Consider the following 25,244-nt stretch of genomic DNA (forward strand, 5'->3'; position numbering starts at 1 on the left):
TGTTGAAAAGTTAGAAAAAACACACACACACACACACACACACACACAATGAACACCCATAATGCCCTCACAACCTTCTCTACAACTCCTGACCAGCCCAGATAATATTGTACATGACTGATCCTGTATTTAGTGCAAGAATGTTTCCCTAACCTTTGAGATACGGGCTGTACACTGAATCATGAGTGCCTTTTTGATTCTTTGTGAAATGTGATTCATTGTGATTCATAGGCGCAGTTGTTTAATTTTCCTGTGGGTGAAAATGGAAATACTGTACATCCCGTGCTCCTTTGGAAAGGATAAGTGATACACTTGCCTGTGCTTGTGCTTAGATGCTTGTTATCTGAGTAAAAGCAAACATTTTTAAAGTTCATAAAACAGAAGTGAACAATACTTAAAGAAAAACATGGTATTATTTGTGGTTGTTAACTGTGCTGTTATCACAACTCTATCCTCATGTGATGTGATTCAGCTATTCTCTAATTAACAAAGTCACTTTTTATGTCAGCACTCAGCACTGAATTATAATTATCAATACAAACACAGAAGATTTCATTATGACCAGTGACTCAAAAAAAAAAAAAGTTCTTCTGAACTTCTATTCATCAAAGAATCCTGAAAATGTTTTTTATCGTGTTTACACAAAAATATGAAGCAGCAAAACTGTTTTCAACATTGATAATAATAAGAAATGTTTCTTGAGCAGCAAATCAGCATATTGGAAATATTTCTGAAGGATCATGTGTCACTGAAGACTGAAGTAATAATGATTTTGCATCACAGGCTGAATCCGAAATCGCCCCCTATACCCTCAAATAGGGCATTATTTGAGGGGACAGCCATTTGTAGTGGTGTCGGAAACCGTAATGGACATTATCGAGTGCACTCATTCAATCCCACATTGCACCGCAATATCGAGTGTACAGCCGATGTACGCTCAGCGGCTGTCCGAATTCACTCACTTGTTTTCAAGTGAGCCGTGGAGGCCGTATCCAGATCAGATGGAGGACCTGCGCCTAGACCCGACCACAACACATGATGTAGTCAGCTGAATCTGGGCCGTATCCAGATCAGATGGAGGACCTGCGCCTAGACACGACCACAACACATGATGTAGTCAGCTGAATCTGGGCCGTATCCAGATCAGATGGAGGACCTGTGCCTAGACACAACCACAACACATGATGTAGTCAGCCGGATCCGGGCCGTATCCAGATCAGATGGAGGACCTGCGCCTAGACACGACCACAAAACATGATGTAGTCAGCCGGATCCGGGCCGTATCCAGATCAGATGGAGGACCTGCGCCTAGACACGACCACAACACATGATGTAGTCAGCTAAATCTGGGCTGTATCCAGATCAGATGGAGGACCTGCGCCTAGACACGACCACAACACATGATGTAGTCAGCCGGATCCGGGCCGTATCCAGATCAGATGGAGGACCTGCGCCTAGACATGACCACAACACATGATGTAGTCAGCCGGATCCGGGCCGTATCCAGATCAGATGGAGGACCTGCGCCTAGACACGACCACAACACATGATGTAGTCAGCCGGATCCGGGCCGTATCCAGATCAGATGGAGGACCTGCGCCTAGACACGACCACAACACATGATGTAGTCAGCCGGATCCGGGCCGTATCCAGATCAGATGGAGGACCTGCGCCTAGACACGACCACAACACATGATGTAGTCAGCCGGATCCGGGCCGTATCCAGATCAGATGGAGGACCTGCGCCTAGACATGACCACAACACATGATGTAGTCAGCCGGATCCGGGCCGTATCCAGATCAGATGGAGGACCTGCGCCTATCCTAACTGGATAGTATTCAGAATGTTCCTGTAATGCTGCCTGAATCATAATCATTCACTGTTCGTTCGTTGGCCAGAGGAGAACTGGCCCCCCCGACTGGTTTTGTCCCAAGGTTTTTTTTATCCATTCTGTCATCTGATGGAGTTTTGGCTCCTTGCCACTGGCGCCTTTTTTTCCTTTGGCTTTTGGCTTGCTTAGTTGGGGACATTTAACTTAATATTCAACAATATTATTGATCTGCCTGCATTGACACCTTAATATGAGACCTGAACTGAGCTGGACGATGACATCACAGACTTCTCCAGAGCGGCTATATAAATATATATAAATGAACTAAAATTACAACAAAAACGAACCATCACTGAATTTACTTAAGCTGGACTGTGACGCTATTTTCTTCTAGAAACAAACTTTGTTGCATTATTTTCCTTTTATCTATGTAAAGCTGCTTTGAAACAATCTGTATTATAAAAAGCGCTAAATAAATAAAGGTGACTTGACTTGACTTGTTCTCTACGATTACCTCGTGTTACTCTCCTTCGATCTCTAGTGTCTCCCTCGTGTTCTCCAGCATCTCCTTGGATCCTTCGCCAAGTTATAGTTGTTATTTAGCAATGGGGTAGGATTAATGGATGTAGAATATGGTCATGTAGAAGAAGGCATTAATATCTGCTTTATGCACAGCCAATATGCTAGTAATATGCAAGCTAATAAGCAAAGTTAATAGTGAGAATTGGTCCCCCAAACTAAAGTGTTACCCATTTAAAAATGTTATATATTAAATGTTAAATACTAACCATAATACAGAACCAGATAAGCCCATTAGAAACAATGTGCCTATTATTTAGGACAGGGTGACGAACAACAATTTACAGATTGCTTTTAGGCAGTGTGACTCTCCCCAGCCTGACCTTAAAAAATAAATTAAAAAAAAGGTTAATCTAGTTGTTTCCCAAGTTAGGTCACACACTTTTCTTGTTGTTGTGAAGCAGTGAGGAAACCATTTGTTGAGACATCATCAGCAAACAGAACAGTGTTTTGTAATCTGTGTAATTTGTAAGATGATGTAAAATTAACAACCGTACATTTAATCAAACACTGCTGTAATGCCGTAAATTATTTCATTATTTCTCTTTTCACTTTCAAGAGCAGAATCTGTGCTACTGGTCAAAAGTTTGGAATCATTACGATTTTTAAATGTTTTTTTAAAGTCTCTTATGCTCACCAAGGCTGCATTTATTTGATCAAAAATGCAATAAAAACAGTAATATTGTGAAATATTATTACAATTTAAAAAAATAACTGTTTTCTATGTGAATATATTTGAAATGTTATTTATTCCTCTAATTTGCTGAATAATGCAGTAAAAGAAATGCAGTCTTAGTGAGCATAAGATACTTTTTTTCATAAAAAAAAAAAAATCCAAACTTTTGAATGGTAGGTAAAGTAAATATATGCTGCACGATTTGAGTTTATTTTTACAAATAGTTTTAATACATTTATTTATATATAAATGAACTTGTCATAAACATTTGTAAAGCATTTTTACAATATTACATTCCTTTTCTGTGTCTTTTATGACTTTATGTACCATAAAATAAAGATCCCAGTCCAGCAGTGTGAAAAAATCTTGAAGCACAATTGGGAAATATTTAACAGCACAGCACTTAAGCCTGTTTTGTTGGATTCAAAGTACTAGGGATCACAAGGTCTGTCCCTTTTCCTTAGTTGCAGTTTTCTGCTGACTGTATTATGTGTATGTCCTGCCGGAGCACGGCTCTCCCAACACAACACACAGACTAACAGACATGTACGGCAGCAGCAGCAGTCTCAAGTCTCCCACAAGTCCCCAAGAAGAGGACAAAGGAGAAGGAAAGGTCTATGGGAATGTTTTTGCGGAACTGGAATCAGTAGACCTGCCCCTAGGAACGAGTTTAAGGTAAAGAGTGTTTTTTATGGATGCATTGCGTTACCATATGGAACGTTTATGATTTAACATTAATAGTGTTTTTTATGGATGCATTTTCAAATTGGGGAAACCAAATTGTGAAGGTTTAAAGGGATAGTTTACCCAAAAATGAAAATTAGCTCATGATTTACTCACCCTGAAGCCATCCTAGGTGTATATGACATTCTCCTTTCAGACGAATACAATCAGAGTTATATTAAAAAATGTCCAGGCTCTCCCAAGCTTTATAATGGCGGTGAATGGCCGTATTTTTTTTTTTTCATCAGTCCATCAAAGTTCATCCATCCATGATAAAAGTGCTCCACACAGCTCTGGAGGGTTAATAAAGGCCTCCTGAAGAAGCGATGCATTCGTGTATGAAAAATATCCATGTTTAAAACTTTATCGACTAAAATAACAAGCTTCCAGCAGACGGCCGTACGCATCGATTTCCATAAAAAATAACTAAGTAATGCAATTAGTTACTTTTTCTGAAGGAAATAGCACAGCAGTACTTTTAAAAGTAACTTTACCCAACACTAATGATGAGGCCTTAGCCAGTATGTTGATAAGGGAAATAAACAGAACCATTTGCTAATAGAGTTGTCGTAGCACAAAATGTAAAATTATTCAAAGAGGCAATGGTGTTCTGACAATTTAGTTGAATAACTGAATAAAGAATAACAGACACAGCAGAATCCCAGTAAAAGCGTACATTTATTCTACAGACCATTACTCCCGTATTCAATGTCACATGATCCTTCAGATATCATTCTAATATGCTGATTTGCTGCTCAAGAAATTTCTTATTATTATCAATGTTGATTTATTTGTTTATTTTTGCTTCAAATGTTTAGTTGAATTTTTTTTTTTAAATAATGATATTTTCATCAAGCAAGGATGAGGTCTAATTTTATCTTTTCATTTCAAAATATATATATTTTTCCCCCACAAATATAAAACCATCAATGTATCCACAAATCCCACATTAACAAAAATACACACAAAATTTTTGAATTTTGATTTCATACTTTAATGCCATATAACATTTTCCACAGACACTAAATTATACCAATTAAACTCAATCTTTTTGACTGACTAAATCTTACAAAAGTTGATATTCAGATGAAATGACAAAATTAATCCATTCATAAACTGTGTTGAGATTAGACTTTGTGACGTCTACGGTCAAGAGAAAAGATAGTTGCACACATTTTTATAAGGTTCCACTATTTTAGCTTGACCCTGCCAGACTGGCGCAGACTGGCTCCCCCTGTCGGCGGACTCTGTTACTGCATCTCTATCGGCATTGTCACATATGAACACTGTGACGATTAGAGCCAACATGGCGGAGAGCGAGAGCTTGGAGACTATCACCGAACATGAACGAATATTACAGGAGATCGAGAGCACGGACACGGCGTGTGTGGGGCCGACGCTACGGTGAGAGATGTGCATCATCTGCTCTTATTTAAGGTTCAGATGGTGATGTGATGTTTTCTCATGTCTAATGGATGGAAAGCAGGCCTTTGTTTGCTAAAGATGCAGCTCAGCAGGACTTTGCCATTGCTGATAAAGCTATCATCAAATAAAGTGATAACCGATTCGATATGATTTTGTGTTTTTCCACATGAATGATTTGAATGTTCGCTGTATGCTGTCCTGACACTAATTCAAACACACACACACACACACACGTTCAATGACACAGGCTGTTGACCGCCGTTTTCCTGTCATTCAGCTAGTAATGAAGATGTTATGTGTGAAATATTTGTCATAATGTACCATGACATGTCTATCTGTCTATCTATCTGGTGTTGTTGTGATTTAATAATATAAGATGTAAACATCTGAGGTGAAGCAGCACAGGCCCAGTGACGGTCTCGCTGCATTATGGATATGATGGAGCTGTTGACAGGTGGAAAGCTTGAAGCAAAATAGCTTTAGTTTTTCCAAATGGACAGCTGTCAGATTAAATACTCCAGTATACACTCTATTTCCTTTTTCCAAACACATTTCAAGTACGGAAGAATGAAAGCTGACGAAACATGGGTGGGTGTGGCGTTAGCAAATGAGTCTGGGTTGAGCTGGATATTAATATTCTGCTCTTAGCTCAGCTGTAGCTGGATCATTTCAGTAGAAATCATGATGTCACTCACAGTTTGATGATTTCTGCACAGTTGGATTTCATCATGAGATATTCAGCTTGACTATTTCAGTAGAAATCATGATTTCATGATGATGCTTTTTTTATTCCAGTAGACATTTGCTACATGCTGTCATGACATCTTTGGTTTCATGATTTCTCATGAAGTCTTGATTTCAGAAGCATTCAGCTACATCCCATAACGAGTTCTTTAGAGTTAAAATGATTTCTGATAAAATCTTGATTTTGTTTGCACTCAGATGTATCCCATTATGACATCTTTGGCTTTATGATTAAAAAAATAAAATAATAATAATTATGTTGGTAGCATTCAGCTATTTCCCATCATGAAGTGCTTAACTGTATCCTGTCATGACATTTTTGGCTTCATAATTTTTGATAATATCATGATTTCGGTAGCGCTCAGCTGGATCCCATCATGTCATCTTTGGCTTTATGATTTAAAAAACAACAACATGATTTCAGTAGCGCTCAGCTGCATTTCGTCATGACATCTTTGGCTTTATGATTTCTTATGAAATCATGATTTCTAATGAAATCATGATGTCAGTAGTGCTCAGCTGTGTTTCGTCTTGTCTTTGTCTTTATGATTTCTGATAAAATCATGATTTCTGTAGTGTTCAGCTGGATTCCATCATGACATAAGGCTTTATGAATTCTCAAAAAAAGTATTTCTTTATCGCTCAGCTGTTACCATTAATGAGATTTCTGATAAAATCATGATTTCGGTAGCACTTCAGTTGCTAAATCATGAATGATGACATCTGTGACTTTTTATTTCATTAGCCTAATATTTGTGATGTTGTGAATCATGATCTTGACATGACTTATTGTTAGTTTTTTTATTCCAGTGGAGCATGGCTGTATCCCATCATGAGATTGTTAGCTTTAGTCGTTATGATTTTTGATGCAAGTTTGGCTACATCACACCATGCATTTATGAAATTATAGATTTCAGTAGCACTCCGCTGCATCTCATTGTGAGGCCTTTGGCTTGATCATTACAGTAGAAATTTTGATTTCAGCAGAATTCAGCTGACCTTATTACACTATGACTGGAAGCTCTTATCTATATCTGAATATGAATGTGAATATTGTCAAAAAACTCAGTAGCCCTTTTGGCCATAACTTAAACTTCTGGAAGCCAGAATTCACTTTGCAATTTGTTGTGGCAACAGAAGGTAGATGGCTCATATTACACAGTTGTGACGATAGTGAGAGATTCATTCATTTGAATGTTAACCAAACCAGCTGTTGAAAAAGGCCTCCAGAATGCAGATCTTCAGGACATGCAAATTTGTCACCATTCCAGCTTGTTTATCATGTCCTGAGGCCACACGTTCTGTACTGACATTCACACTGATCATTACCAGTACGACAGCTGTATTTTCTCATTCCACAGATCTTATCAAGTCTTTGAAGGAAAGCTTCACCTGCTGTTAATAATTTCACCTTGCAAGCTCAAAGGTGTGCAGGGAAAGTGCTTTATCGTGATGTGCTTTTCCACTTGGTTGCAATTGTTTGGCAGTCAGTTTGATTAAAAAAAGGGGATTTTGGAGCAACTGATTTTCATATTAGATTAAAATGAATTTCATGACTAAAAAGGTCAAGTGCCGACCATAACTATCAAGTAAAAAGTTGTGTAAAGACATGTCATGTAAGTGATAATGTACATCCGTCCTGATCACCCTGTCAGGGTTTATTCTGAAATAACAACCGACTGAATGTACATTATCCCGCTTATTACACGGCTACTTGCCACATAAGTAAATAAAAACATGTCTCGAGACTTCGGCTTCAGCTCTTTGTATTAAACTATGCATAAATACATCATGATGCTGTTATGTTCATAATAATTGTTTATGTAATTTATGAAGTTATATTTTATTTATGAACATAAGTTTAAACGTTATGCACTTTTTTACAGACAGTTATTTCATTGAATAAACAAACAATTCAATGCAGTGCATTGCTATTTTGCTCATTGCGCCCTCTTGTGGCCTCAGGAGACAAACCAACAGCGCTTTTTTTTCCGCAAACTGAAATTATTCTATTTAAATTTTAATATAATTTGAATATTAACCATAAGTATACAATTCGAATTTAGATTTTCAGCCATGTTGACAGCCCTAATATACACTTACTATATGTATATGGATTAAGGTTTGTCGTAAAAGTTTTGGTTACATTGACGGATGGATAGAAACCTAGGTTTCATTTAAAATATCATAATCTGTGTTTTGAAGATTAATCAAAGTCTTGTGGATTTGAAATTTGGATTGACATGAGGGTGACTAAATGTATACAGAATTAAAAAATTTGGGTAAACTAGCCTATTCCTTTAACCCAAATATTTGTTTGCTGCCATAATCAAGCAGCTTTCTCCATACTTTTCCATTACTTCAGCCATTTAATTTAGATATTATCTATAGAAACCTGTAATAAATGTCACTTATGTGTTTTTATGACCACATGTGCTGTGTTCTCTGTCTAAAACCTGGGTGTGGTAAACCATTTAGTCTTAAAGCAACACCAAAGATTATTTTGTACCTTAAAATAATGTTTCCAAAATGGCTTCAGTGGTTCATCAACTCGTAACAGGGTGAACGGCACTTCTGCATTCGCTTTGCGACCCTCTATCGCCTATAACCGCACTATGCAAGTTTGCGAGATCGGGTAATGGATCTGTAGTTCGAATGAGACATAAGAAACTACAAATTTGACTTGCTTTACGGCAAGCGTTACAATAGCAAAAGCAAGCAATGTCATTATTTTGTTTTTCTTCGCTTCTGATGTCGCAATACATCATACATTACCTTCATAAAATCATGCAACATACTCTTAACTTGTCTGTGGACATCTATTTCCAAAGCCAGTGCTGTATAAACAAATAGCATGCGTGCGACGGTAGGCTGCGGTAGGCTAAATTATTTACGAGAGCAGTAATGGACAATTCCGCTTCCAACCTGTAGGGGGACCAAAGAGGAAAAGTGCTTTGATGTTGCTTTAAACGAGAGCACTGTTCACGTTTACATGATGTTTCAGAATGATGCTTTTTGCAAAAAACCTGGAATAACCTTATTTCCTAAGCCTATATTGTTAAATGTAAACACAGTGAATGACACTCATTCAAGCTTGTGTTACAATAGGGTTTAGTTTGGTTTCATTAACTACCCTCTGGCAGATGTATAATGTTCTATGTTTTGTGTTTGAGCCGTAAGTGAAGAGGCTTGACTTTTACTCGCTCTGTGTTTGTGTTTCCTTCAGTACCTCCTGGCAGTTGTCCGGAACTTGCCGCTCTTTGGTCTGTTGAATTCAATAACAGGAAGGAGGAAACTCATTGTGACCATGGTCCTGCTGATAGTAGTTCTGTGTGCGTGTGTGCAGATTCGCAGAAAGGATATCCCATTACGGGGTGCAATATGACCTTCTGAAAGGCAGTGGAAGAGGGTACCGATTTTAGAAAGCTTTGCGTGTTTTCAGTAGAAAATCGCCCTCAGCATTTTCCATCTGGGTGGCAGGCGACAAGGTAACCGCACAGGGCAGGGGATGCATGTAAAAATAAAAAATAGGGCAAACTGTTTTGTAAAGCTGAATACATCTTAGTTGGTCTACGCCTTACAATTCAAGCATCGTTTTCATTTCAGCGTTTGGGCCAGTAATTCCATTTAGTTAGGGTTGTCAAATGTTTGCTTGCTATGCTGTCGAAATACTTATATTTTATATATAATAGGGATGTAAGGGTACATCCTGAACTGTCACAGGACGCATACAGTCAGATGTCTGTATTCGTTGTCTGACTGTAGAGTTGTCAATAGTACCGACTCTGGTACCAAGTGACGCTCTTCACCAAGTGCTTACACCAAGTGGGAGCATTTAAAAGCAGACGTCTATCAACAGATCCCTAATATATCCGCTGATGGACGGATCCGCTGTTAGATGCTTAGATGCTTAGAAGCATTCGATGAAGAGCGTCAAAGACAACATGTTTTTGAAGCGTTGATCATTGTAACCAAACAGAGACATGTTGAGCGTGTCGACACAATGGCCAATCAGAGGTGTTTAAGAATCCGTTCAACAGAGCTCAAAATGCTAGAGGGAAATGCTGGGTTTGTCACGTTTTTTTAAAGGTGCACTAAGTAACTTTTTTACCTTAACCAAACAGCTTCGGAGTCATTGGAATAGTTATATGACTTTTTTCGGGTTGAATGGTGGTCGTCTCGCATCCCCCAAGCACCTGTGAGCGGAAAAACCACCCTTGCAACTTTGGGCCGGCGGGACGCCCAAAGTTACACGCCTAGCCGGGAAGTCTAGGAAAGCTTTGTCGGAGGACGAAAGAAAGAGGAAACGGCAGACTGACCGAGCAAGGAGTCAGACCTGAGTAAATATCGTTCTTGTTGATGGACTGGTAGACATCTTCAGAGGTTATCTGTCACCCGTTCTACCATCCACATCTTTACTTGATAAACAAAAGTAGGATAAGAATGAGCATCAAACTGAAATAACCCGCATACGGGTGTTCGAGGTGCACATACAACACAGACTGCCGACGACAGTTCAACAGGGCGCGCGCAGCTCTTAAAGGGGCCACACCTTATTTCCACTCATTACAGCTTCCATCCTATTGAACAGGTACCGGTATACAGGGAGGAGGGGATCAGGCCGTGAGTGCAGAGACGGCTCTGCGCGAGTGCTATTTACGACAGTAACATTAAGTACAAGTACTCCACAGCGACTCTAGGGGTCGCTGTTTGACAAAAACGGAAAGCTGCATAGTGTGCCTTTAAATTTCAGTGCTGACTCTACAGTCAGACAACGAATACAGTCAATCAGGCGATCCACACTCCAATCCAGAAGAAGCGCAAACGGTAATATAACGCTGTGTGCTAACCGCCACAACAGGAAAAAGAGCAGAAGACAAAGTGATGTGCTGTGTTCAAAATCACCCGCTATACCCTCATTCACTATTCCCTACCTACATTACTCCACTAATATAGTCCACTTGAAAGAGTGAATGAAAATAACTGAGAATGCCGGAAGGGCTGTCGCTTTTGCATAGTTTGTGCTAGATGTTTAATAATGAATTGAAACGTAGCAAACTGGCAGTTCTAGTAGTAATGAAAAGATTGATCAATTAAAAAGGAATTTATACCTGTATGATATTACGCTGGAGTTACAGCGTAGTTTGTTTGGTCAGTTTGGAAAATGGATGTATGATTGATTCGGCTGCGACCCCATATCCTGGCGAGACCCGGGAATTCATTCAGCGCTCGACTCTCACAGTTCATTATGGGTATTCTATATAGCCGATGGGCGTACATCAGTTGTACAATTGTTATAGGCTCTATATACGATCGCTTCCGTGTCTTGTCTCAGCCCGCCCAGTTACATCGCATGCTGCGTCGGAAGTCGTTTTTGCATTCGGTGGAGATAATGGTGAATTACACTCGCTGTTTACAAGAACTTCCAGAGGTTAACGTGAATGATGTTAACAATATTGTGAGGCTGTTAGCTGTCACACCTTAGAGTAAGAAAGAGAAGGGCTTTAAATTGAGCTACATCGACAACTTTGAGGGTGAGTATTCTCTCATATCATGCGAATTCTGACTAGCGAATCGGTTTCTAAAATCGTTGTCTCCGTTTCTGAGAAAATTAATTTTATGCAAGTTTTGCCACTAGTACATAGAACACTCTATGCGTAAGTAAAGACGCTGGCTGAGATTCTCCCGGAAATACGTCAGCAGCGTTCGTGCATAGAGCGTATTGCGGTGCATTGGGATTGAACGAGTGCACTCAATAACATCCACTATAGTTTCGGACACCACTACAAATGGCTGTCTCCTCAAATAGTGCCCTAAGGGTATATGGGGTGATTTCGGACACAGCCATGATCTATGCACCAACCCAAAACAAGAGTTCAGATGGCACGCAAGAGCTTGCTAGTAGCCTATACGCTGAGGTTCGATTCATTTTTGTGACGCGCTCCACAAACTTCATCGAAAGGAAACCGGAACGGCAGAAAGCCGGCATCCTGTTTGTTTTCTTCATTTTACAAAAGCACAATGTTTTGTTTTTACTTAGTTTTTTTCAGTTTCGAATGACGACTTAATCTTATCTGTATAACCATAAATGGAGTATTTTAAGTCATTTGAGATTGTGCCGATTTGTGTCGTCCAGTGATTTAAATATGTGATTTTCTCTGCTTGCAGTGCGTCAGTCACGCTTGCCAGGAAAGTGAATGAGAACAAACACACAGCTTTACTGAATCATATGTCATCAATTAGTTAATCGAACACGGGTGCGCACCAAAAGTGCTAGTGTGAAAGCACCCTATGTCATTCCCAATACTTCATGGGATTGTTGTTTTTTCCCTCATTAATCCATGAAGTACACAGTCTTTTATCTTTGTCTTTTTATCCCATTTTCAAATACTTTTTACCTAAAATTAAAGTTTATGTTAAAAGTCACCTCGTATCTGGTTGGTTTGGTTCATAACTTATAACGCTTTAACAAAGACTATTTTTAAATCTCAATGGGAAAAATGAATGGAAAAAGTTCTTAGTGGACGGGCTCTAATGCACTCTATTGACCAGTTTGAGCTGCATGAGCTGAAGCCGAAACAGTGAATGAACACCAGTAAACTAAAAGTAGGCCTACTTTACAGAAGGTTCATTGAGAACCAAACGCATCTTATATGAGATTAATCGGATATATGTACACAACCTAAACTTAATCTTAAAGAATTCAAATTGTTGAATATATTGTTCTCAACACAAAGATAGTTTTCATATTTTTGTTGGCAAATGTAAATGTGTGTGTTTGTACAGTATATGGAGTACAGCTGACTAAAAATGAATGAATATGACAACTTAATTTAAAAGGCTAATTTCATTAAACAACAAACATTGACAAAAACAGGAAATAAACACAATCTGTTTGGTTTAAATTCTTTGCCCCCTTGTGGACCACTGAAAAAACAAATCTGGTGTTCACTCAGCATATCCTCTATTCAAATAGATTATATAGATTTTTGGAAATATTTTGTGAACATGAAACTGGTTTCTCATCCCTGCTAGTAGCCACTCAGAACATCCGAGCAATTGCATCACATTGTGGTAAAATTCACTCAGAACTAGCAACATTGTGTAGTTGTGCCATTTTAAAGGTTGTTTAAACAGTCCATTCACAGTCTAGACGTTGAGCCTGTGTTGCCAATGGCAACCTGGATTTCATCCGAACCTTCTTCTTGGCATCAGATAGATAGAGCCAGCTGGCGGTTCTACTAGCCGTGAGCCGTCCAAGACTTAGCTAATTTGTTATTATGAATATCTTTATTTTTGTCTGTAGTTTTGGTTGAGATCATTTAATGCAGTTTGTTTCATATGACCCCATGCTAATTGCTGCCACTGTTCAGATGCGTCACTTCCAGTATGTCTCATGAAATAGTTTCAAAGCAAGTTCTACCTCTGACACAAACAAACCTGTGAACAGAGGAAGCACCTGCTTCTCCAGGCTGAGACTCACATCAGAGTCATAGAGAGACAAACCATTAGCTTGTCTGAATGGATCTTTGAACAAATGTTCAGTTTATTATTCTCATCATGATTCATAATGTTTTGTAATGAGTTCCTTTGTATTTTCAGCTACGGCAGTCACCTCTATAAAACAAGGAAGCAAATGAATAGCAGAACTTTGTTAGCCTCACACCATGTCACCACACTTTGTTCTTCTTATTTATCTTGTATTTTAAAGTGCCCCCATTTAGCTTTTTCGGATATTACCTGTCATGTCCTTTGTACTATAGCTCTTTATGAATGTAAAAGGTCTGCAAAGTTTAAAAAAATCAGAGAACTGCCTAATTCCAGTCTCACTTCCTGCACAAACCTATAGGTTTGCAACAAGTTTGCACAATACCAGCTAGGGCTGCTCGTTAATGGCAAATTATTTTTGGTATTGAAATATTGAAATCACATTTATTTAACACGATTATTGGTAGGCTATATGATCAAAGTCTCAGTGAAATTTCAAAATTATCAATACTTCAGCACAAATTAATACTGGGTTAACTAATGTAAGAAAAAGGTCCTCAGAATAATTACATTAGACAAGGTAACAGTCAGCAATACAATAAGAACAAAGAAAGTAATTACAAATAAATACAACAGAATGAAATGACATTAACAGGTATTAGGCTGTTGTCACTTTAAGAGCGAATGCACAGATTCAATATAATGTTACACACAACTGTGTACGCTTATTTAAGATTCAACCCATATTTCTACTCGCTTATACAAAGCCCATTTGCTTATCCGCATTCGGCTCCGTCTCAGAGCGTTCGCACAGAAAGCCGCCTGGGGAACAGTAGCAGTTTCCATCACAGATTTGCGTAAAACTATTGCGAAATGAACTATTGAGTTTTCCATTAAGCGCTGTTATGCGACTAAAGCATAATTTTTCATATTATTAAAGTCATAGGCCTACTAAAAATCATGGCAACGAATGTTAGTAGGTCTAAGTATATCGCAGACACTGCACTAGCCATTATTTTTAATCGAAGGAGACATAGGTGTGTTATTCAAGTGTTAATGACAAGGAAAGCACCTTATACTTGGGAGTGGCAAGGTATGAGGTGTTTCTCCTTCCTATCTGTTCGAGGTCTTGATAAATTGTGGCATTTCTTTGTTTTTTAGAATCCAGTAGAAAGAAAGATCGACTTTTACGTCGGCCAGGTGACCTGTAAATGCGGGGGAAACTTTTTTGCGATATATAATAGTTTTTACGAAATTGACGTGTTTCCGTTGGGCCTATTTTCAATTCGCAATTTCCGTTTGCGCAATTTGAAGGGTAATGGAAAAGGAGCTAGTGTCTCTTTTGTGGCTTAATGCGCTTTTAATATCAAACACGTTCCATAGTTTAGCAGCAGGAGACTGCATTTTACAACACTCACTTATTTGGCTGGGCTTTTAGGGAGGAACGAAAGCGCACCACTTTGAAGTTTCTTTGAAACAATGTGTATTGTGAAAAGCGCTATACTAATAAATGTGAATTAAAAATTAAATTGAATGGGCGTTTGATAAAGACAAGAAAACTAATGTATTTTATTTTATGCACACATGATAGGGATATAATTTTGTTGCTTAATTCAGTTATCCATTTAAACTGTCAAAAATTGACCGCAATGAGTTTGTGATATGGTGTATTATATGCTCCGAAGTATAAATATCACGTTCCCTTTCTGAATGTTGTTGGGACTGTCATATTGTTGGGTCTATTTAATGCATGGCAGTATATTAATTAATTTTAGTGTTTTAAGGTCATCTTAAACATTACATGTGCACATCACTTCTGTCACTTGTGATTAGTTACTGTGTCATGTTCAGTGCTGGTTTGTTTATGCATCGTTCCCTTGTTGCACACAGGGTGGCGCACTTGCAGAACTATTCATGCATCCACCATCCAGCCCAATCTCTAAAGGCAGCTACTTTTTCTCATGTATAAAGTATATGTTAAAATAAAAATAAAAAAACATTTAAATGGTGTTTAAAAAAAATGATTTATTGTAAAGACAAAATTAAAAGAATGTGTTATTTTAGGATGATTTAAATACTATTATAGTTTATATGTATATTTAAAATTATTTTTTAATTTTATGTTTTCCATTTTTAATTTTAGTTCAAGTTTTAGTAATTTTGTTGTCATTTTTTTATTAGTTTTTTTAGGTCTATAACTTTTATTGTTTTAGTTTATTTTAGTACATCAAGTTTAACTAAAAGAGAATGAGATGTTGCATTGGCAATTATCTAAAATAAATTAATTGTTGTTTTATTTTATATAACATTTATTTTATTTCAGGTAACAAATGTTTTTTTTTTATAGTTTTTTTTTTTAGTTAACTGTAATAAACCTGCAATGTATCAAAGGAATTTGTTAAAATATTTTCTTTAACATATTTAATTAATATCTTATATAGATAGAAGATCTGATCTCATTTTTTCTCTCTCTCAGATTTTTCATGGGTCCTCTAATAATGTGTTACAGCCCCCTTTGGGTTATGAATCATGGTAATACCATGGCATTTTATGCCACTTTTGTCACACAATCAATTATATTGTGTGAATATAATTATGCACGCAAATTATACCACACAATCAATCACTAATGGGTAATAAGTCCCAAAAAGGAGAGAACATTTTGAATGTGCATTTTGAACATTCTGTTTTGCTTTGAAACAAATAAATGGTCTGTTCACTGTCTCACATTAATTGTAAATGAGAATTCATGCAGCACTGCAATGTCAGATCCCTTCACACTTCCCGTCTGTGTCAGGAAGTGAGAAGACCCTGAATCATCTTGGAATATTCTGTTCTTCTTCGCTGAGAGAGACGGCTCTCTAGGCCATCTGGAGCAGTGAGGAGGGCAAAACACTCTGTGATCTCACAGCACACTGAAGAAGCGGCCCATCTGTTGGCCTCACTTCGCCAGCTCTCCCTGCTGTACACACACTACCACAGCTACTGATACACACATGCTCTGAGACTGAGAACACCACCTGCAGAGTACTGAAGAAGAAGTGTGTGTTATCTGAAGGGGAAACACAAGATATGGACATCAGCGCCATGTGTGTTTCTCCCCTTTAATCACATTAAAATAATAGGTGTTTTACATTTTCTGAAATGTGTGCTGCCATTATCTTTAAAATCCTCGTCAGGCATGGATATTTTTACCGTTTGATCAGGTCTGAGAACTGTGAGTGATTGGTTGTATGATTTTCTTGGTGTCATGTTTTGATGTTATTTTATGTTTCTATGTATTTTAGAGTTATTTACTATCTATGGACAGCACTTTGGTCCATTTTAATGGTTATGAAAGTGCTTTATAAATAAAAGTTGAGTTGAGAAGTTGAGTGCTTCTCCATGAAAAACTGTAAAAGTGTATTCATGTTGATGACACATCTCTCTTCATTCATGAAGAATTCTGGGACACTTCGGTGTATCTTTAATGAAGATTTCTTTGTTGTTTGAAATAGTTTAATTTGATGTTTGTTTTATAGATCCGTTTACGATGATCAGCCCAACGCACACAAAAGGTTTATGGAGAAACTTGATGCCAGAATACGCAACCATGACCGAGAGATTGAGAAAATGTGCAACTTCCATCATCAGGGATTCGTGGACGCCATCACAGAACTGCTGAAAGTCCGAGCGGATGCTGAGAAACTGATGGTTGGTGGAAATCATGATCAAAATTATTTCAGGGATTAGAAATTATAAGCTATTCATTATTATTGAGAAATAATACATTTTCCCCTGCTATATATTGTGACAGTACCATGGTATTATAATAGTTTCAGATGGTAAAATCATGGTACTGGAAAATATACCATTATACTAAACAGAGCTGGTGATAGCTAGAATAACCACAACTATTTAAATAGATTTTTCTGGCATGTGAATGTTGCTCTAATTTTAAATCCTGTTGAAAAGCTTTTTATTAAGTTTCATTGAATCAGTTCAAAATGCTTTGTTAGTCCTTGTGGCCTTGTGGCATTTTAATTGCTTATTATTACTTTGTATTTTTAAAGTGGTACATATACACCACCGTTCAAAAGTTTGGGGTCGGTAAGAATTTTTAAACGTTTTTTAAATAAGTCTCTAATGCTTAACAAGGATGCATTTTCTTTCATGAAAGATACAGTGAATATTTAGAAATAATACAATTTTAAATAAATGTATTTGAGGATATTTAGTATCATTACTCCAGTCTTGAGTGTCACATGATCCTTCAGAAATCATTCTAATATGTTAATTCACTGCGATTCTTTGATGAATATAGAGATCAAAAGAATAGCTTTTATTTGAAATAGAAATCTTTTGTAAAATTATAAATGTCTTTACTGTCACTTTTTAATCAATTTAACTTGTCTTTGCTGAATAAGACTAAAAATATATTTTTTAAAAGTCTTACTGACTCCAAACTGTTGAACGGTAGTGTACTAAAGAAAATAATAGGCTAATAAATGAAATATTATTCCTTATGTTCATTTAGTGAAAAACAGTGTAAAAAAAACAAACAATGATTTTTACTGACATAAGGCAATTATTTTGCAATATTGTTTGTGCATAATGTTGTTATAAAGTACTTTTGGGTATTTTGCCCATAGAGAGGGGTATTTCATTTCAAATCCATGTTTAGACCGTATTAGCCTTTAAAATGGCTGTTGCATAACAGAACATGTATTCTTCTACAGTAGAGTATACAGTAGACAATTATGTTGCCTTGAAATTGTATTAAGAAAGGTTAAGCACCATTCTCCAGAACAAAGTTTGTTGCACAATTGAATTTTTATATTTATTGTGCTGTTTTTTGTTGGTTTCCACAATCTCTCAGTGGATGCAGCATAGTGTCTAGCTTTCATCCACGACGGATCGGGCATTGCGCGTTCATGAGGTTCAGCAGCGCGCTCCAGACCTCGCACTGGAATCGCACGCCAATTCTCTTTAGCTCCCTTTCCACTTCCCAGAGTGAAATATGGTGACCAAACGGCACAGGAGTGGCTCACCAATCCTCGTAATTAGACCCAAATTATATAAAGCATATTCAGATAACAAGAGAGCACATACGGCATCAATGAGGTCGTTGGCTCCCTTTGTCCGCGAATAAAAGAGATTTTAAATAAACTCAAAAAGCGGTTCCTTATTACGATGACCTAATGAGACTTAATATGTGGGAAAGTCTGCGGCCGTGCGGTCCCTGCACCTGGGGCACTATACTGGCGCAGTGGTGTGGAGGTCTTCACATTTGATGTTAATCAGCCACCCAGCGTTTGTGTTCAGCCGAAAAAAAGAAGAAGAAAAAAATGAATGTTTAATTACCAGAAAATGCTATCCGCATTTTGTCCCGGACAATGAATGGCACATAGAGCTCATTGAAGTTACCAACAAGGGACCAATGGTCAATTGGGTCATTGATTTGAATTGTTTGACAGAGCCAGAGGAACAACCAAAGTTCAAAAATCCCAAGTAAAATTGAGAAGTTTGTCACAGAATCTGTTAGAAAGGGCTGTCAGAAGTGATTACCGGCCATAAAAGCTCCCTACCGACCAAAAGTTCAAGTTCCCGCTGCACATTTAATTTGAATTTGCATGGCTTTGTTCTTGACTCCTCATGAAGTATGATCTGATTACAAGGGTGAGCAGTTACAACAGGGAATTGTGGGCTTATTTGTCTAACAAAAGTGATATTATGTTTTAAGGGCCAAGTGAGTGACACCAATCGAAGACTTCAAGACGCCGGACGGGAGGTATGGCACAGTCTGGCTTTGTTAGCATGTCTGCCGTTAGAAAAGAATGTCGATTATCAGACAATAGAGCAGAGAGAACTGTCTCGTTAATTGAGAGGGCTTCACACTCTTTGACCTTCCCTTATGTAAGGTGACGGCCCAAACGGAGGAGGTCATCCGCTGCCGGGTTCAGCAGAGGAACATGGCCACCACGGTGGAAAAGCTGCAGCTCTGCATTCCCGGTGAGACGGCGCGTTCGCGTAACCGAAAGGCGCTCGTTAAAATCTCGCCGTATGGCTTGCGAACACTAGAGATTTCATCAAAAGACGAGTAAAAACAATCAAGAAACTGTAAATGTGAATGTTCCCAGGTTTCTTATTACAGTAACGAGTCCAGGTCCTCATTAAACAGTGCTCTGTGTTTATGTCTTATTGTCTCTCCGACTTGAACATTTATAGAATAAACTGTTAGGACCGACAGAAAGAGAATTTGATGCTCTGTTGTTACAGTGGTTTTATCAAACTAACCTGTTGGATGATGCTGTAGATAAATTAAGTTAGGTTGTGGTTTCTTTAGTCCGTTTCTTTCGAAAAGCAATAAAAGAAACTTAGGAAGTGGTTTCAATTCACTGAATGAACAAAATGTTTCAGTATGATTTCTTTTAATACAGTGTCTTTTCCTCTATATTATCCTCTTTTATTTACATTTCTACAGTCCTGGAAATGTACAGCAAATTGAAGGAGCAGCTTGAATCAAAAAGGTAACATGTTACTAATTAATTTTTATCTTTATTGCAAATCAGTCAGAGTCATTAATGGTGATGAAGTAGGTTTGAAACTCTTCAAAATGGAGTTTAGCAAAAGGTGCTGAACCTTCAGACAGTGTTTTTCACCCACCTCATGATGTCCAACTAAATATATGAGCTTTTAAGTTTGAGGTTTGCCGTTTAAAACTATTATTTGAATGATTTGATGTTCTAGCATTAATATTTATACTATATAATTATTCTCATGACCATTAAATATCTGTCATAATAACTGAATGAATAGTCAAAACTACAATTAGTGTAAAATTTTAGAAAAATACATAATTAGAAATAGGGTGAAAGTCATGTGATGGTAGCACCTAAAGCATTGAAATAATATGTGATTTGGCTATTAAAATAACTAAAAAATGATTTCTATAATGAATTGAGCAGACATTTAAACTTCATTCATTATTTAAGGTGATCTACTTTTCATGTTGTGTATATAATAAAAAACGTTATACATTTATGTAAAATAGTAATTGACCTAAGATTATCTAATAGTTTTCATTTCATAGAACATGATATTTGTACTTTTGCTTTAAAAAGTAAAGGAGTGTGTGGAAAGTGCCAGTGTTCTCATGAAAAAAAAAAAAAATCAATTGAACTATTATAATTCTGCTAAGAATGCATTCAAACCCCTTTCATGAGGAAGTGTTCGATCTTTTTTCCTGGAAAGAAGGGATGAATGTAAGGTCACATTGAACTTGAAAATAATGACCCTTTTTGTCCATTAATGTCTACTAAGTCAGTCATAACACATCATGAATAAATAAACTATTCAAACGCAAAGATAATTGACCTTGTGTGTGCCCTTCTTCACAGCACTGTCCTGTACCGGCAGGCCCATGACAGGCATCCTCCAAATTGAGGCAATTAGCGCACTGTTTTTTTCCATTAATCTGTGTGTCGCCACTGCGCGCTAATGACTAGGCTGGGACATGGTCTAATCAGGCAGGGATTCTTTCGCAGTTCACATGTAACACTCGCTGGGAAGGGCGCCACTTTGGCCTTCCACACGGACGCACGCGCACTTCAGAGCGGTGAGGTCAGGGAGCATTCAGAGGCACCGGCTGTACAAGTTAATAAACGTATTAATACGTTGAATATGGACAGGCACATTCATACATTGTGCAAAATTGTTAAATTTGAGTCCATGTTGCATATATTCTGAAAACATAAATAGTTTGGTGTAGATATAGATGGAAAAATACCTCCTAGATGGAATATTTGGCCTCCATGCTTAAAGGTGCTCTAAGCGATGTCACGCGTTTTTTAGGCCAATTTTTTTTTTGTCACATACAGCAAACATCTCCTCACTATCCGCTAGCTGCCTGTCCCCTGAACACACTGTAAAAAATGAGGTCTCTGCAGACAGCCCACGCACAAATGGCAACAAAAACAAACTGGACTAACCCGCACCACGAAACATAACAAACCGTTCTAGCCAATAACCGACAAGAAGGATTTGGGGGTGGGGTTTGGGGGGTTAGTGTGCGGATGAGGAGGAGGGAGGGTCTGGCTAGCCTCTGTTTTGTTTGACAATACTTCGAACGTCAACAAGAAGTGACGTCACCCAACATCACTTAGAGCACCTTTAATTAATAAAAGTAAAAAATAAAGAAATGCATGTGGAGAGCACAAGCTTTTAATAAAATTCTTTAGCATTTATAATCTTTTTTTCTGCAGCTATTTGATGCGACAGCTTCAGTTATTGGTCTAGTCTTCCCAAAGTGTTGTTGTGCAATGCTGATAAACGCCCACCTGTGATACTCAGACACTTTATATTAATACAGCAAAGTTGCAAAATGGCTTAATAGCCATTAATGGTCTGTAGTTAACTATAAAAACTTGACAAAAATAATATTAGCTGTTATCATATAGAAATATCATTGATTTGAAGGGGTTTTATGGACTAGTAAAGTGGTGACTGACATGAATCTTTTCCATTTCAGATACTACTCTGCATTGAAAACCATGGAGCAGCTAGAAAACATTTATATTCCCAGAGTGAGCAAGTACAGGTTCTGCCAAATTATGGCTGAGACACTTCCTAAACTCCGAGAGGAGATTAAGGACATCTCCATGTCCGACCTGAAAGACTTCTTGGAAAGTATCCGAAAACACTCGGACAAGATTGGTGAAACCGCAATGAGACAGGTGGGATTATTTTATTTGATTTGATTTGATTTTATTTGCCTACTCTATTAAAGCCGCACTATGTAACTTTTTTGTTCAAAATTAACAAAATTGAAATGATGAGTCAATACACCATCAACCTTTCTTCCAAAATGTGACTTGATTTCCCCTGATTCACTATGGTAAGCCTGTTATAAGTGTTAATATTTTAGACATAGCGGGATGCTTTTTGTGTGAAACTGCATACTTGCGTCACTTGTCTGTGCGTGTCTCGTCATATCCGTAAATAGAGAAAAGTTGCTCCGACTACTTTAACGCGTTTATATGTTAGTTGTCACAATGAGCGAGAAAAGTTGACATGGAGCATGCTAAATCTCAAACCTCTGGGGAATCACCTGTTTAAAAAAAAAAGAAGCCAATCGGAGCTTCTTCCTTGCAAAAAGAGAAAGCGATAGAGATCATAATAAAATGTACAAAATAAGTCTGCTTTTTGCTCATGTCTGACAAAAAAGAACAGAATGATCTGGTTCTGACTGAAGTTTTTCAAGGTTATCTGGATTTTTCGGTTCTTTTTGATCTGTTCATTTCGAACTGGTTCTCGACTGGTTACCGACTTAAGATTCTTTCAAGAATCTAACGTAACTGTACATCTACATATGTGCGTCTACATATCACGCAAAGTGCGTAGGAGATTAGACTTGATTGATTTCAGTAGAGCTTGACTTTAGCATGTTGATGCTGCCTACCTCAGGAACAGCCTGAGCAAAACCGTGATGCTTTAAAATGCTGTCTATGTAGACACCTAACTAGGTTTTGAAAGGTGTACTAAATTTGTCGCACATGTAGCTAATAGAAATCTAAAGTTGTGAGTCGCTAGTTCAATACATATGACGTGACTGGCATTGTAGGCTGTTGAAGTTACTGTTGGTCTTCTCTCCGTCACCCTGTTCTCACAGGCTCAGCAGCACCGTACGTTTAATAGTACGGCGCAGAAGCAGGACACTCTGAGCTGTGCCAAACCTCTGAACGGCCGAACACCCCTCCATCACAACGGCCTGAGCCCGGAGGAAGAGGAGATGGATGAGGAGGTATGATGTACAGTCACATTTTGAGGAAGAGTAGCGTCATTGTGTCCCAAATGAACGTTTTTTAAAGCACTATACTGTACCATGGCCCTGTTTAATATCTAGCATCAGCATCCAGATTTCAGGGGAAAATGTCCAAATTTCATCACAAAAATGATACACTGCACGGACAAAAAAGAGAAAATCGCTGTTTGGATTTAAATAGGCAAATGCTTAAGAGTCTATGGTTGGATCATTATTGCAGTGATTATTATGTTGCTAGCATGTTATATGTTTTGCAACAGTTCTTTTAAACCCTTATTGATGCTTTTCATTTCTTAAACAAGCATATAGGAAGAAACATCATGGCCATATTCCAGGATGGCAATGTCAAGATTCATCATGTTCAAATTGTGAAAGAATGGTTCAGAGGGAGCATGAAAAATCATTTTCACACATGAATTGGCACCTCTGAGTCCAGACCTTAAATTAAGGAATAGACTTTACAGAGTGCTTGACTCTTGCATTGTCAATACACGATCTTGACTAAAAACTGATGCACCTCTTGATGGAAACAATTGCTTTGATGTTTTTCCATCATGGGGTGCATCAATTTTTGGTCAAGATGTTGTATTGACAATGCAAGAGTCAATATATATTTGACTCTGCCTACATTTCCTACATTGTTGTTTAAGAAATGAAAAGATACACATCTTTTTTTGGGCCGGACAGTGTATTCGACATAAATAGTCTATGTGCGAGTATTAAAAATATTAGTAAAATACAAAAATATATAACCTTTCACTGGAGACACATTTATTTCAAGTTGTATGTTAATACAAGGTGTAAACTGCAATCTGTTTCATAAATGAACTGCTATGCCTTTAACAGGACCTGTTATTAAAGGAATATTTTGTTTTTGTGTATGTTGTTTGATCGATTTAAAACGTACTTGAACGTTTAGTGTTATCTATTGCCAGCAAAGCCACTCAGGTCAAGAAATGTTCCTTGAACCCTGTTCGTTTTCTTTTTAAGGTCTTGACGGCGCAGGATCTGGTGGATTTTTCACCAGTCTACCGATGTCTTCACATCTACACTGTTTTGGTGATTCCCAGAGTCTCCTTCACTACAGACACACAGTGAACAACCAATAAAAAAACAGCCCATCTCATAACATGTTATGAAATTTGTTTTATTGAGAAACATTCCTGTTGATCTTTTTCTAATAGGCGCTCAGCCTTTGAGTTGACAGTGCGTTTTCACTGAAATGCTTTCTCCCAAGTGGCTCCTCAAACATTAATGGCTTAAATAAGCAAAGGGATTTCCAGAGTTTTGACAGTCATGCCATCAATATTATTTTTGCCTTAAACCAAACGCAAACTATAGAGAGGTGAAATCGAGTTTGTTAGCGCTTGGTGCCATCGCTCATCTGGTCAGAACTAATCCAGAGTCCATCAGCACACCAACAAAAGGGGTCAGACTGCAGCATCTAATGGGATTGACCGAGCAGTAACCCCCTTTTCGCCATAAAAACAAAGCAGTGAAAAAGTTCTTCGCTTTGGCATTCAGATTGTGCACAAACTGTGGTGCATTCACTGGGCGTAGGATGAGTCGAGCGCTTTCCCCTCAATGGTTCAGTTAATGAGAACACGAGCGCTTTTGACCGCTGTGCTACCCGAGAGCTCACAAGTGCTGGCAGGGGCCGAGGGCCACTCTTCAGCCACACAGAGAGAGAAAGGGGGCACAGGTGCTTAACATTCAGAGGGATTGTATGTTTAAACCAACCCATGCTTGTTGGATATATATTTGACTTTGCCTGATAAATTTCTGATAAACCACAAAAACTTAACTTTACATACAATTCAATCCAGTTTCCAGACAAAATGGCCACTAGAGGCAGCAAAACAACTGTTCCTTTTTCGCACAATTGACCTATTGGTAAGCCCCTCCCCTGGAACGCAGATGAGCCAATGGCAGTTGAATATCATTTGCACAGGGACCAGAAATCGAAATCTTTAGG

The 25,244-nt window shown here is 38.0% G+C and overlaps 1 protein-coding gene across 8 annotated transcripts in view; it reads left to right on the plus strand.

Annotated features, from left to right (window-relative positions):
• The first annotated feature begins 3,602 nt into the window (after positions 1-3,602).
• Positions 3,603-25,244, plus strand: part of exoc6 (exocyst complex component 6) — a 53,158-nt gene continuing 31,516 nt past the window's right edge. For 4 of the 8 annotated variants that reach the window (XM_081393078.1, XM_081393080.1, XM_081393082.1 and 1 more), the window contains exons 1-8: positions 5,016-5,214; positions 16,989-17,160; positions 19,190-19,237; positions 19,368-19,458; positions 19,931-19,976; positions 21,977-22,181; positions 23,117-23,248; positions 24,260-24,328. In XM_081393078.1, coding sequence (XP_081249204.1) covers positions 5,090-5,214; positions 16,989-17,160; positions 19,190-19,237; positions 19,368-19,458; positions 19,931-19,976; positions 21,977-22,181; positions 23,117-23,248; positions 24,260-24,328 — 888 coding nt within the window. In that variant the 5' untranslated portion in view covers positions 5,016-5,089. Of the gene's footprint in view, positions 3,763-5,015; positions 5,215-16,988; positions 17,161-19,189; positions 19,238-19,367; positions 19,459-19,930; positions 19,977-21,976; positions 22,182-23,116; positions 23,249-24,259; positions 24,329-25,244 lie in introns of those variants that run through there. The other 4 variants (XM_081393077.1, XM_081393081.1, XM_081393079.1 and 1 more) reach the window with 3 other exon arrangements.

Source organism: Scardinius erythrophthalmus, assembly GCF_964197995.2.
Source record: "Scardinius erythrophthalmus genome assembly, chromosome: 18".
NCBI classification, from domain to species: Eukaryota; Metazoa; Chordata; class Actinopteri; order Cypriniformes; family Leuciscidae; genus Scardinius; species Scardinius erythrophthalmus.